At 39.1% G+C, this 16113-nt stretch overlaps 1 protein-coding gene across 1 annotated transcript in view; it reads right to left on the reverse strand.

Moving 5' to 3' along the window:
• The window catches only part of GLP2R (glucagon like peptide 2 receptor), a 972379-nt gene that overhangs the window by 206216 nt on the left and 750050 nt on the right, over positions 1–16113 (reverse strand). Inside the window, exon 6 of the mRNA XM_078654772.1 lies at positions 12173–12329. Within this exon, the coding sequence (XP_078510898.1) occupies positions 12173–12329 (157 nt within the window). The remainder of the gene's footprint in view (positions 1–12172; positions 12330–16113) is intronic.

A 16113-nucleotide genomic window follows, 5' to 3' on the forward strand; every position in this document is an offset into this window, starting at 1 on the left:
GAATGCTAGAATTATATATAGAAGGGGGCAGCTGTCTTGCAGGAAGTACATTGCCAGTAGTGTAAAGGCGGGGACACAAAAATCTACTGGCTCTATGTAGATTCCATGTAACTTTCAAATGCAGACTTGCATCATATAGATTATCTAACACATTCTATTTGTAAGGTTTGATTCCAAAGCATAATGTGAATTGTATGGAACGCCCGATTTACACTTTGTTACGCCTTTTACTGTGAATTAAAGATCAGTTGCGCAATAAACATTTCCAAATGTAACTCATTTTCTTATGCACATAGGTACAATTATACATTGGAACACATACATTAAATGTGGAGGCATTACTATTGGCCCCATATTAAATGGATAACTGAGAATAATTCATGGAGTCGTTGGCAAAATACTTGACTGAAAATCAGTCACTGGTAAACCCTTGGGGCTGCCTTCTGGTACATCAGTCTGGCAGTTCAGGTTGGGCTATTCCTAGTGAAGAAAGACCAAGTCTGATTTGCACTTGGCTGGTCCCTGTCTAGAGTGGCATAATGGGCAATCACCAGTGACTGAGATTAGTTCAAACGATCCCTTCTTCTCTTGCTTATTGTGCCATTGCACTCAAGTTGCACCTCTTTGTTAAGGACATATGAGATGAAATCAAATGGAGGTCACATGTGTTCCCATCTGCCAAGGACTTGGTCTGGCAGTTCCGACTGGACTGTTGCTTTTGAACAGGAGTAGATCTAATTTGCACATAGCACGTCTTTGTTAAAAGTGACATAGTGGGCAAAGAAACAAAGAACTGAGATCAGACTCAAGTAATTACCAGCAATTGGACTTCATTACCATTCAACCTATCAATGTTTTAGTTTTTGACCTGGTCTTGCATGACCAGATACCTGTGGTTGGCACTTTGATCTTTTAGGTGCTAGATTTCCCTTAAAACTATAAACATTCTTAACTCTACTTCCACTGATTGTATTTGTGTTGTGTTGGTGTTAAATAATGTATTACATTTAATCTGTTTTCCTAAATTGGTTTGGAATTTTGATTGTGTGTTGTTTGGTGTGTTGCATAAATAATTTACATATAGCCGGACGTCTTTGTGCCAAGCAATCCCAGGGTTAAGCACAGCTAAATTTGGTGACTTGTGTTGTCTAGCGTGACAGGGATTGTGGTTGTTGGTTGAGAGGGGCTTCCGCTCCCTTAACCAATAACCACATTTCCTACATAGTCCTAAGTCAGAACAAAAGATATCCTGCTCCTACAGGAGACGTTTTTTGTATGCTGCAGGACAACTAGTTGTTGGCCAAAACCTATAGTGCTAAAAGCTGAGAACATTCTGTGTTGGTGGAGACTATTGGTCCAGTAGCAGACATCCCAATTCATTATTGTGCTATAAGAAGGTCTATGGAGAACTGTACCACGTTTGGAGGGACCCCTACAGATGATGACAACATTGCAGTTGCTTCACAGCCATGCCATCACAGCCCTATCTACAGAAGAAGAATCTATTGGTAACTATGTAGCCAGTTACAAAATTGAGGTTTGAGAACCATCAGGACACCACTTCCACAGTAAACCTCTCCAAACACACCCAGTGAACTTGACTCACGGGATAAAGTTACAAATCCATGGGCCTGACTAAAAAAAGTAGTCTGAGACATAATCCTAACTTTACAAAAACTTAAAACAAATGATACGAGCCTCTTTTGGCGCACAGTTGCCCGATCTAGAAAAGATAATGTGAAAAGTTATCAACATCATATATCAGCTGATAAATGGGTATCCCACTTCTCTGATATTTATGAGGCGAAGGCTTCAAATACCTCAAGGCGACCCAATGACCACCATAGACACATTTCATCACAACGCTATAGAAGCACATGACTCAGCCATTGCTTTCAGCCTAGAGGATACTGCTAGAGCTGTCGCCTAATTAATATCTGCCAATGCGCCGGGACCAGATAAAAACCCAGGTGATTTATATAAATTGGAAACTCAGATTTGGACAGTTTACCTTAATTTACTCTCTAATGCTATAGCAAGTGGGGTGAGGTACCAGACTCCTGGAGAGGAGCCGAGGTTTTGCCAATATATAAAAAAAAGGGATGCGTGCGCCCCCTCAAACTATAGACCAATTTCCTTAATCAATAATGCTCAAAAGATTTTTGCTCAACAAATCCTTGAAAAACTGCTACATTGGGGACTCTAATAATATCATGTCAGCCCTTCAAGCTGGGTTTCTTTCAAAGATGAGTACTTCTGACCAAATGTTTAGATTAGCCACATTATACTAAAAATATGTTTTATTGCGCCATCAAACACTTTACACGGCTTTTATAGATCTTAGAGACGCTTTTTATCTCATTCTATGTACCAATCTGTGGCTTGTTGTATACGCAATGGGGGTCCTTGTGAATTTGATCCATCTTATGTCTCAACTATACAGGAATAACTTTGCCCAGGTACGCTGCGGTCATATGGGAGAACTAACTGAACACATTCCTATTCAGCGGGGTGCGCAACAAAGGGTACATTCTTGTACCCACGGTCTTCACCCTCTATATGAATGACGTGGTTGACATTCTGATGAACTGCAGAAATGATTCCCCTGTCAGAACAATAACAAGGTACTGATTATTTTATTCACATTTGATTCCCTTCTAAGTTCTCAGACTCCTATAGGGGTCCAGCTCCTGGTTGACAAATATACATAATTTTGTGCATCAATAGGCTTGGAGCTCAAAGTTAATAAGACCAAATATATGGTGTTTAGGAAGGAAGTGGTCAGAAACTCCAGTATTTGAGTAGGTTGAGAAGCCCTTAAGACGGTGCAGAGTTTTGATTACCTGGGAGTAAAAGTAATGGAGAATTCCAAGTGGAAAGGTTAACTTAGTAAAAGTACACTACTAGTTGAGCACAGAGCAAATGCTATCACTGGATTACACAGGCAAACAAGGGCTTGTGTAGTCGTACTGGCCCTTGAAGTACATTGTGCTATGGCACAAGGGGCCACTTTTTATGGTGCTGAGACCTGGCGTTGTACTGAAGTTTCTTCACTCACCACTGCAGAATATAAATTTGCCAGACAGCTGATTTCTGTCCCAAACAGCTCAATGTTTATTCCCCTTTTCTTTGATTTAGGACTAAAAAGAATTGCAGATCTTGTCTATTGGGTTCACCCATGGGTCACACCCGAGCTAAGTGAGTTTAGAGACTGCCTTGTAAACCTGCTGAGTGCAGGAGGTGCTAAGTCCGTACCCTGGGTCAAATTAGTTTCTGACTGGTTAAGCAGGCTGGCATTGCAAAGGCTATGGGCTGATCCAATAAATATATGTAAAGATGGTCTTAATACTTTGACATCCATCTATTGGAGTTATATCCAAGAGGGTTATACTACTAAACAGTCAACTGGCCCACTGACAAACAGATTTTTAGATATTAAACATTTCCTTGCTTTGAGCAATCTTTACATTCTGTTTCTTCTCCCTTAGTGAAAAGTCTCTATATATGTTTTCGATTTGGCACTTTGCCCCTGAAGTCCTTCGCTACTAAATGAAATGAGGACTTAGCTTCTAGCATTTGCCAGGCATGTAACTTGGAAAATGAAGAAGAGATCCTGATACTGTTCTTTTACCCTGGCTATCTAGGCCCGTACCCGAAATGGATCGCTCCTCTATGTCGTGGTCTGGAGGTGACCAGATATTTAGTGGCTTACATAATTTTAAAGAGTGATACCACTCCTGTAATTGTTATTGCTATTAGCAAATTTCTACAGGCGATCTGGTTTAAACGTGGTAGACTACAGTCCAAGATTGCCAGGGATTATGATATATTTTAATCATTATCCAACTTCAACTATAAATGTATAGTTTTTTAAATGAAAAGGTTTTTTTAATGAAAATTATGGAAAAACCTCCGGACCTTCCATGTTGCTTGCTACTTATTTGCAGATAGCCCTATTTCTTTTTTTGCATTTTTTTTGTATATAGTAATGATTGCAGTAATACATTCTTAGTAGCATTTGATCACAAGTCTGACTTATGAGATGTTTTAAATGTGTATTCTAATGCTATTTATTGTATTATTATGTGTCTGTACACTTTGATGCTACTTGGATACCTAATAAAGTATTTACTTACCCCCAGATGCAACAAGCATCCATTTTGCGATTCCTTATTAGCGAAAAATAAGGATTCGCTAATAAGGAATAGCAAAATGCTATGCATGAAGAAATCGCTAAAAAAATTGCGATTTCTTAATATTCCTTAATTGCGACTCGCAAATTGGGAGTCGCAATTAAGGAATACCTCCTCATTCATTCCTATGGGCCTAGAGGCCCATTGGAATGAATGGGAAGACATTCTCAATTTGCAATTAGCAATTAGCGAATCGCAAATTGAGAATGCAATTTCAAGGGTGCAGGGGTGTCCAAAAGACACACTGTTGCACCGCTGAAATTAATCTGTGCACATATGTTGCGCACACACATGCCCTAAGGGCATGTGTGTGCGCAACATGAAACTTAGAAAAATGCACAAAAATAAATTTTTCAAATTTTTTGCAAATTACCATGAAGTTCAACTTCATGGTAATTTGCTCCCCCTATTAGCGAAATCGATAATTTTTTTACTTTGTTGCATTGCATTTAAGGAATCTCAATTTGGGATTCCTTAAATGCAATCGCAATTTAAGGAATCTCAATTTAGAGATTCCTTAAATTGTGATTTTTGCATTTGGGATGATGCATCCCAAATGCAAAAATACCGGTCGCAAAGGGGCAGATTCTGAGAATCTGCCCCTTTGCGACCAGATTTTCCTTTCATGCATCTGGGCCTTAGTTACTTGTGCTTCACTGTGGTTTCAGACAGGCAGCAGGACAGTGTCCCCGGTGCTGAGATCCCTCTGAAATTGGGGCTGTGCCCTATACACATATTAAGCTGGTCCCCAGCACCTATCACATACGCCCACATGCATCAATATCGGCTTTTGCGAGTTCTAAATTGCGAAAAATAACGATTCGCAATTTAGAAATTGCAAAAGCCTATGCATGAATATTTTAGCTTTTTTTTTGCAATTCGGTAAAAATCGCTATTTTTACCGAATTCCATAAAAAATGCAAATTTTCAATTGCGAATTCACAATTCCCATTCATTCCTATGGGCCAAAATGCCCATAGGAATGAATGGGAATTGCGAATTCGCAATTTGAAATAGAAATTCATCAATGCATTTCAAGGGTGTAGAGGGGGGTGCAAATGACCCCCCCCTGCACCCATGAAATGTACTTTTCAGTATAAGTTACATACAGACATGTCCTAAGGACATGTGTGTCTGTAACTTAACAGTTTAAAAAATGCATTTTTGTGCATATTTGAACAATTTCGCAAATTACCACGAGGTTGAGCTTCGTGGTAATTTGCACTTCCAATTTGTAAAATCGCACATTTTTAAGAAATGATGCATAGCATTTTAGAAATTGCACAATTGCGATTTCTTATGTGCTATCGCAATTTTAGAATTTGCAAAAAAATTGCAATTTCTAAAATAGCATGATGCATCCCAAACAGCACTTTTGCATTCGCAAACGGCCGATTTTAAGGAATCGCACCGTTTGCGACTCCAAAAATGCTTGATGCATGTGGGCCAGAGTCCCCCCAGGATTACTGGGAGGTATCAAACCGACCCACTGGCCTTAAAGTTTATTAAGGACCCCAAAAAGGGCTTCAGAGGAGGCAACAATGCCTCAAACTCTGGTATGTTTTTCCACCCCTTGCGTGAGTGGGTGGCTGCTTGGCCAATTTTGTGCATGTCTGGGAAATGGTTACAAGTGACGCTTGGGTGTTGCAACCACTACAGGGTTTTCTAATAGAGTTCTGTGGCACTCCACTCCAGGAAAAAAGACCAAGACCTATCCAATTCTCGTGGTGAGAGGCAAAACTGATCGATTCAGAGGTAGCCTTCCTCCTGAAAAAAGGAGCAATGTGCCCTACGTCACTGCATCCGCAAGGTTTCATAAGCAACATGTTCCTGGGAGACAAAGAGAATGTGGGCAGCATCCGGTATTGAACCTGTGCGAGTTCAACGAGTGGTTGTTATACCACCATTTCAAAATGCAGGGGATCCACCTCTTGAGGGGCATTTTATGCCCGGCAGATTGGATGGTCTGTTTGGACTTACAAGACACATTCCTGGTTATCCCAATTTTTCCACCGCACAGGAAGCTCCTGCAGTTTCTTTGGTGCTGTCAAGTGTACCAGTTCACCACTGTGCCTTTGGGGCTTTTCTCCTCTCCTTGGTGTTTTATGAAGATGATCAAACCAGTTGTGGAACAACTGCGAGTGCCAGGTATTTGCCTCATTGTCTACCTCAACGACAAGCTCCTTTTGGCACAGGATCCCCGACAATTGAGGCAGCAAATGCAACCATCGGTCGACCTGTTGGAAGGACTTGGCTTGATCATCAACGTCAGAAATAGTTATTAGTGCTTGCTCAAAAAACCAATGTGACTTTCAGCCTTCCTTACCGGAAGATGTTCAAAATCTGGCACTAACTCTGCAGGACGCTGCTCTCTGAGAGAGTGTGTACCACAGACAGATTGCCCGCATAGTGAGACTCCTGTCGGCCTCTATACAGAGCATTTTCCCAGTCCCATTGCATTATCTGGCCCTGTATGGGCTGAAAGCGGAGCATCTGCGGAGAGGTCTTCCAACCTCTCACTCAGTGAATCTGTCCGACGATTCCAGCAATTGTTCACCCTGCATGCAATCAATCAATTGCTTTTAGTGCCCAAACCCACCCAGGCACTTTTTTTTTTGAGGTTTAATCTTTATTGTTTAGTTAATTAAAACCATAACAATTTGATTTACATCACACAACTGTACATTTAGTAAGAGCAAGAGTTAAAACTAGATTATTTTCCTTCAGATCAAGATAAAAACAGTCAGGCAAAGAGTGGTTAATTAACAGTTAAAATCTTCCTATTATTTTAGACGTTTCTCGAATGCCTGCAAGAACTTAACCAGCTTGCAATGTATTTGAGGGGCAGTCGCATTCAAGCCTCCAATAATGGCGGATCTACATGTTCGTAGCCTCTCAATCCGAAAGATATGCTTTAAAAAATATGTCCGTTACTTGGTCATCATCTTGCAATGACAAATTATATGTATTAGATCTTCTTTGGGGCTACCACATAGTCGACATGTGACGGCAGAGTGCTGTTTCCAAGTTGGTTCCTCAGCCAGGGTTGGAAATTTACCAAATCTCAATGTCATCAGCTTTTTCTTAATAAAAATGGAATATGTTGTTTCTAAATAGAATGCTGGTGTTAGTGATTTATAACCATTGATCACAGCCCAAGAATGAGAACGATGGGAAAAAGTTTCTTTGTCCGTAACCAATGAGTGAAATTTGGCCACTTTATTTAGTGCCTGTTTAAATGCTGGGAATGGCAGATTTTTATCCCAAAGATTTGTTGAACCTCCAAAGCATATGTAAGGAATTGATTTGCTTTTGATTTTTTGTGTGATTTCCACTCTTGCCATAGGTAGGTATTAAGATTATTGTCGGTTGCTTTTTGCTTAATCTGGTACCACACCTTAATGTATGAATATAGTCTGCCTAGCCTTTCATTTTTTAAGCCAAATTCAAGTCGCATTTGCGCTGGTGACATGATGGGTAGTCGAAGAACTTTTTAACAAATTTTAGTTATTAAACTGTTTAATAGGTCGGCGTCCTTTCCATGCATTGCCACACTTGCATATGTCAGGGTGGGAAGAACCTTGTTCGCCATCACGATTAAAAGAGGTTTTAATGATGGACCTTCCAATTTCTTCGCCAGAGTACTTAGACCAAATATCAATGCTCCTGCTCTTTGCGTCAGATATTTCTTCTGGTCTATTAAATCAAGCTTGTCATCTATAAAAAAGCCCAGATATTTATAGTTTGAGACTTTCTCTAACGGTTTTACGTCTAACCAAATATCATGTTTTGAAACACGGCGATTGGTTATCAACATTGTTTTACTTTTTGTAACATTTAAGGCCAACTTGTTTGCCGACAGGAAGACTGAGAGTTCTTTTACTAATCTGGTTAGGCCCACCTTCGTTAGGCTCATGAGGACAATGTCATCAGCATAAGCCAGGTGTGTGAGCTGTAGATCACCTAGTTTTCCAGAGGATGTGCATTACAAGCATTTAAATTGCCGGAAAGATCTGAAATAAAAAGATTAAATAAATGAGGCGCAAGGACACACCCTTGTTTAAGGCCAATCGATGTAAAGACTTTTCTCGACAGCCGTGAACCATCCCCTATTTTGACTTGGGACCAGGTATCAGAATAAAATAACAGCAAACCCCTAAAAATACTCTCCGGTATGTCCCATGTTCTCAGTTTCGACCATAATAGGTTACGATCTACTCTGTCGAAGGCGGCTTGAAGATCAAAAAAACACAAGTTCAAGTCCTGTTTGCTACTCATGCACTTTTCCGCTATCATAATTATGGATAGGATATTTGATGTTGTGCCAATCCCCTTTCTGAACCCTGTTTGGTTAATGGGGATCAGCTCTCTTTCACCTGTCCAAGTAACCAGATTGTTTAAGAGACGCTTGTTAGAACTAGCATCCTGGGGTGCCAACGGTGCATCCGGTCAAAGGTAAGTTGTCAGCTCCTTGTTCTTGTGACTGCTTTCATCACATGGCCACTTGCATTGGATTTCACCGATTTCTATCTGAAACAGAGCGCAGGAGTGCATTCGGAACCTGTCATCATGCTCACTTAGACACAGCCTAGCCCTAGCGGAGGAGAAAATTAAGTGTGTTTTATGAGCAACTATGGTTGCAGTACTTGCCTAGTGGCTATTCATTATTTGACAATGCAACATAAGTGATAAGGCAGCATATTATTAAACTTATATGTTACCTATAACCCTGTGATAGCACACAATCATCTAAGAAGAGCTATCTTTCAGGCACTGCAGTAAACTGTATTTTAAATAGCTGCTCTGGATCAAAGTGATTCCTCCATCTCCTTCCACATCTGCGTAAATCACAGCTACCCTCCTGTACTAAGCATAAACCTACATAGTACGGAACAAGGGGAAGCTAGTAGGACCTGTGTTGCCATTGTTTTTTTTTTTTTTTTTTACTGAAACACTTAAACAACATGGGAAAACACACATGTTGCAAACAGTTACACAGTAGCAGTTTCGAAATATTCCTGTTAATCACTCGACTTGAGGACATAAATAGTGTCAATGCAAAAAAAAAAGGCCACATGTATCAACTTATTTTGCTTTCGCAAATTGTGTGAATTGCTAAAATTCACCTTTTGCGACTGTAAAATAGCCTTTCAAGAGGTATGAAAGGCTTTGGCCGTGCATTTTAGATAAATTGTGAGTCTAAATTGGGAATTACAATTTGCAATTCCCTAAGCATACGTACAAAGAATTTCCTAAATGGAAACTGGGAATTTCCTAAATGCTATTACCATTGACTCCAAGTTGATGGTAATCATATGCAATTTTTTAAATATGCAAAAAAATGAATTTTTCAAAGTGCCATGTGTCCGTTTTACATCTGCAAATGTTTTTGCGATGCTTCAGGGGGGGCCTTAGGCCCCCGGGCTCCCTTGGTTTTGCATTTCCTAATTTGCGATTACCAATTATGTTTTCCCAAATTAGGTAATGCAAAACCATTCGCACCTGGGCCCATAGGAATGAATGAAGTAGCAATTCCTAATAGTGATTCCCTAATTGCGATTGTGACTCTGTATGAATAGCTATTAGGGGTTCGCTGTTTTTTTACATGTCATTTTATATTCCCTAAATAGCGATTACTTAAAATTTGCTATTTAGGGAATGCAAAATGGAACGTTGATACATGGGGCCCTTAGCACCTAAGTACCATGTTTGTTGAATATCGGTAGAAAGACATAACAAAGGCAGCCTAAATTAAAAAGATTATCCCTCATGAAAGGACTGAAGAGATAGAACAACCTTGGCAATAGATTTTTTTTTAGCTCTGACCACAATGTGCCGAACGCTTCAGGAAAGCTAACTGTAAAGGCTAGATGGACGTTTTAGGTAAATCATTCATCAGGTCATTTTAACATCAATATGTAAATGCACAACGTTTTGAATTGCAGGTGAAAAAGCTCTAGTGGAATGAATGTTTAGGTTTCATTTAGAAGGTGTAACTAATATGTTGCAGTAAGTAAAATATATTTAATTGCTCTAGGAAATATAACCATTACTGCAATATTAACACTTCTCCTTATTAGGATTAAGTGGGTAATTAAGTTAAGTAGAGTAGGACATCTGCCAAAAGTGTAGTGCCACTGTCATCAATGCACTCTTCATAAAGTGGATGAGATTTCCACCACTTTTTGTCAGATGTCTCGCATCAACCACAGTAAATAATCCATCATGTCTGCATATACATACACAATACTGCAGTTCAAATGTATTTGCCACCACAGTGAGCCCTCTAAATAGAAATAAAAAGGCCTCAAACTGAACTCACCCTACTTGTGTAAACATAGGAAACAAAACTCTTTCTCAATCTTAGTAAGCCTGGGGAAATGTTGAGTACATGGACCACGTTCTCCAGGTTGTAATTGTAAAGCTTGTATCTTTCAGTCTCAGAACCTCTTTCCAGGTCGCCTTGACAGGTAGAAATCTAACTGGTGAAATAAAAATTTCAGAAGATTGTCTGATAGTGGGTACAATACTAAGAACGGGTAGGATTTACCCAACAGCAGCAAGAAATACCAGTTAGTGTCTACCTCAGGTTTAATTTGTGTGGGCTGCTTGCACACATGTAGTAACATTTGTTTTACAAACAAGCCGAGTGTTTAAGATAAATATTACTGATTTTGCACTTAAGATGGTGGTGAGTGAAATAGCCACTTCCACCAAACTTTAAAGCGATGATTTAATCTACAAAGAAGAATTGCATGTAAAACAGAAGATGACTTCTATTTCAATTGAGTTGACTTTTGAGAAATATGCAGCACAAATAAAATGAGAAGTAACATTTAGATGGTAAATATGTTCTATATGCACCAGAGAAACTCCACACCCATGAAATGTTACAGCACATAAAAAGTGCGAACACTAGTAACCACAAATTTTTACAAGCTTTGAAAACGCTGGAATATATGTAAGAAAATCCACTGGAGTTCATGGCAGAATGAAATCAAAAACAGTAAAGCCGAGCTATGGTTTAACACGTACAGTGGCAGGATATTTGCCTGCTCACAGGTTTTTTTTCCATACTTGTAATTATACTGTTCTAAAATGATTTTAGAGATATTTTGCACTGCTATTATTATTGACTCAAAGCTTCAGAAGTTTCTGAAGAAAACCTAGGTATGATGCATGTTTCAAGTGCAGTTGATGACTGAACAGTTGCGCACATAACTTGAGTATCACCAATGCATACTGCAACAGCAATTTTACCAGCATGTGATGTAATTTTTTTAGAGTGAGTCTGTATGTGTTGATTTTTGAGGCTTCAGTCTCTCCCAAACCTTCATAGAAGAATGAGTAGATTGATGATCACCAGTTATTCTAGATATAACAATGTTCATCTCAGAAGTAGAAGCCTACAAGGAATCATGCCATTTGTGTGAACGTCTTCCCCGGCATGGAGCACTAGAGAACACAGAGATTTTGAATCATGGATGTTCAGTACATCAATGCCATAATTCCCTTAAATGTGGACACCACGTCTGGCAAGAGTTTCATCACATGTGGCAATAGTTTAGAGCATGGTTTAGAGTTGGTTGGTCTATGGAACTCCTTAGATTTCTTGAGAAATTTATTGACTGAGCTTGTGCGTTTTCTTTGGCATTTAAGTACTTTGTAGAGAAATCGCAGGACCTTACCAGCAAACATTAAATTAGTAAATAAAGTAATATTTTTGGCAATAGGCTTCCACTATCCTTAAACAAATTACTTTTTTCAATTGATGCAAATAGTGAAGCCTTAGTTTGTTATCACATTTTAGGACATGATCTCAAAAGCTTTTCAAATATCGTTCATAATATTGACTTATTCAACAATATATCTTAACAAGTTCAAAGACATTGGATAAGAGGTAAAAGAAGCATGCTCAAACATTCTGAATGCTCCTTGAAATTTTAATATGATTTTATTTTACTATGTTAAGAAATTACCTCTGCATTGAAGTATAAAATCCATCCCATTTCATCATTTGGTCGCTTCGAATAAGCATTTTGAAATACAAAATCTTTTGCAAGTATTGATATTGCTCGCATAATAAACGAAGCAAACAGATTCATGTGAATGTAGTTCCTGGTACAATGAAGTCTTCTGTTGAAAACATAAAATATAGGATTCAGTGCATATATTTTATGATTAATGATTTATAGAATTCCCCCCACATCAACCAAATTTAACAGCGTTGGTTAATGTTTGCATGTCTTTGTGTGAAGAGGAAACACATATTCAGACACACTAATGACCAATAAACATCCATAGAAAAACATCAATATCAAAGAAAATGAGCATACTCCAATGTGATATTATCCTACATACTAGAATCCCCATTATTGCACCATAATTCTCAGAAAAGTTCACAATGATTAAAAATCCATATGACGTACAAGTTGAGATCACAATTCAGTTTGACGGATATGTATGCTTGTTGGTGTAGAGAGTAAGCCCTGTTCAGTGTGTAGTTGACGAAAGTGTCTCATTTCAAAGACAGAGTTGCCTATGGCAAGATACGCATTTGGAAAATACCTGGCAGTTCATTAGGCTATGAATCACCAATTTCAAGCTGAGACCTGTTGAATTCAAGGGTAACAGTGGAATGCAAACTAAGCTTTGCATTTCAGCACACCAACAACATCATATGTTAGGTCTCTAGAGTGTCACCACTGGGCACAACAGCTGGGGCATGAGAAGTTCACTTGGAGACTTGAAGGAGCACCTCCATGGTCTGCTTTCAGGTGTGTCCCTGTGCAATGACCCTGAATTGTTTGCTGGTAGCAAAGTGACACATTTGAGCAGGTTTCTGATGGTGTGATCAAGTTGTGAAGAACAACAGCAGTGTCCAGACAGAGGGATCACCATTATCAGTAAGCATAAGCTTGAAATTATATTAAATGCTGGGTGTAGGGATTTGGTTGACGAAAGAGCAGCCTATTGCAAAATATACTCAGTGACAGTAATGCAAATGCATGTGATGATAATAAACAACAGCATTATTTATAGAAAGATTGTAGGTGACACCAGTTGACTTAGAACATGTATCTCCATATTGTCTCTCATCTGTACATGGTGATAGACACATCTTGAAACTATTAACAGACTGAACAATTCAGAGATGATAAATATAGAGGATGTCACCACAGAGTTCCAAAAATACTGGTGCTGATATTCAGCTCTGGGGGGGGCGATTTTATCAAGCCAAACAGAGAGGACAATGCCAAGGTGACATGGCATCCTTGATTCACTCACCAGTACTACCTGCACCATGGTCTGCATGGCGATGTCCACTCCTGAGGCAAGCACCAGTCCAGCAGCAATTTTTATTCCATTTACCATACCGAGCACATTGAGGAGTCCTCTCAAGTGACCTATAATAAACCCTTATTTTTGCTCCACCGGCTTCTTTTTTCATCTTCTGTGACTTAAAGTTTTACATTTCAATTGGATATTTCAGATGTTTTTATGTGAATTACTTCATGTTACACAAATAGGTCTGGGGTTTACCACTGAGTGCATATTTTGATTATTATTTTTCTCAATGCCATTTCTTACGGTCACTGCCTGGGTCGGATAAAGAAAGTAAAACATAAATTTCCTTCAATCTCCCTTACCATCATCTGTGCCCTCATGAACGACATCTTCCATGTCTTCAATGGCAACTGCTTCAATTCCTTGTGAAACGCTACCGTCTGCTTTTGCAAAACCTGCTGCAGCCTCTTCTTTATCTTCAAAGCCTTAAACTACTTCGGCAACCAAACAATTTAAACATGACCCTCCCCCACCTGACAAACCATCCTCACCATTCCCATGGAACTCTTTCTTGTGAAAATCAGAGCGCTATGTACTTTTGTGGAAGAAAATGACAAGCCTATCCAGAGTCTAGATGAGAAATGGTCCCTCACTGAAAGAAAGGTCTCTGAGATGGAATAGAAAGTCAGTGACATTCAAGATGGCATACTGAAATTCATTTTATTGGAAAAGGAGGTAGCCTTGTTGAAGAGGCAGTAGAACGATTTGAAAAATAGGTATAGTTAGAAAAACCTGCACAATTAGGTCATAATGTGACAATAAAAATGTTCCTTTCTACTTGACATCTATCCTGTTGTGCAAACAGTTTCCTTTATTGCAAGCTAATAGCATCATCCACAACAATAAGTCCCTCAACCAACCCTACAACACACTCCACTTATTCTAGACCAAGATTTCTTGCTTGTTCACTCAAAGGACATATAGAAAGAAAATCCCCTCTGGTATTTTTCCCTCCAGGAATGTGCTTGACTTCAGAGTTATATTCATACATCTTAGCTAACAACCTCACCATCCTAGGACATGCCTGATTTAACCTTTTCTCAAACAAGGAAAGAAATGGCTAGTTATCAAAACTAATGTCTTTCCCCCATTAAAAATCAAAGAAATGTTTTGCAGCCCAAAACACGAGTCAACGCTTTTCTCTCTAGGGTGCTGAAGTTACGTTCAGCTGCAGAAAGAAACTTGGAAGCAAATGTTAAGGTATACTCCTTCCCTTCAAAATAGTGCATAAGAACTGCTCCTCACCTAACTCCAATAGCATCAACAGTTACAATAGGCTCTATAACATCCCTAAATGTACTAAGACCTGTAGTTCTAACAATAAGATCCTTCTAATTTTCAAAAGCTGCACATTCTCAGGTCCCCAAACATACTGAACCCCTTTATGTAACAGTTGCCTTAATGGTTCAATTAGCAAAGCAAAATTGACTATAAAACGTGAGTCATACTAACACAGACCTAAGAAAAACTATTTGATCCATATCACCAGGCACAGGACTACTTTTGATATATCTTCTAAATCAACTTTAGGGTTCACCTCTTCACCAGAAAGGTAATAACCCAAATATTCAATGTTCGCATCCATAAACCTATACCTATCCTTCATTAATGTGAATCCATTGTGTTCCAAGATATCAAGCATACTACCCAACACTCTGAAATTATCCTCCATTGAGTCAGACAAAATCAAGATATCATCTTGGTATCCTATACATTTTTAAAATTCCCAAACAGTTTGAACATCAATTTTTGAAAGGCACATGCCACTTAGGCTAGGTCAAATGGCATACATGCAAATCTGAATGCACCACACGAAGTGATGAATGCTATCTATGATCAAGAGTCTTCAGCCAAATCTAGCTGATGACACACAGCTCTCAAATCAAGGGGAAAACACCTTCATACCCTCCTAACTGAGATAACATTTGACAGGTCATAGGCATGGAAAAAACATTCAACTAAAATGGTTCTGCTCAAAGACTTGGGATCAGCACAAAGCATTGTGTCACCAGTTGTTTTCTTTACCACCACAATGAGACAGATCTGTGGAGAAAAGTCTGCTGGTTCTATGTCCTTTTCTCCACACAGCTTTTTCAAATAGTGAACCAACTGACTCCTTACACTAAATGGAACCTATCAAACTTTGGGTGTAATAGGAATGGCCCCTTGTTTTACTATGAGTTTATGATCCTAGTCTATCTTCAAATAATGATTTGTACTCCTCAAACAACTGGTGAAGCGATTTGGTTTGAGTTGGAGTCTCCAACAGAGAAATTGGACACGCAGTACTAGGTCTTAGTACCATGCCAAATTCTCCTTGATCCCTCCAGGCCAAAATATTAGAACCCCTTTAAGCAACATAAACCTTTGTACAAATTGACATATCCTGGTATGAGACACTCCCATGGAAGTATCCAAACATGTCTATACTACGCCCACCAAATCCCTCAGTACAAATGGCTCGGGGCAATAGCTCAACTGGACTCCATTCCTTCCAGAAAAATCCATCAGTCACAAACATAAGGGAAGATCCAGAATTCACTGTGACCTCAACATCTCCAATTTGAATGAT

The sequence above is a fragment of the Lissotriton helveticus genome, chromosome 7 (genome assembly GCF_964261635.1).
Source record: "Lissotriton helveticus chromosome 7, aLisHel1.1, whole genome shotgun sequence".
NCBI lineage: Eukaryota > Metazoa > Chordata > Amphibia > Caudata > Salamandridae > Lissotriton > Lissotriton helveticus.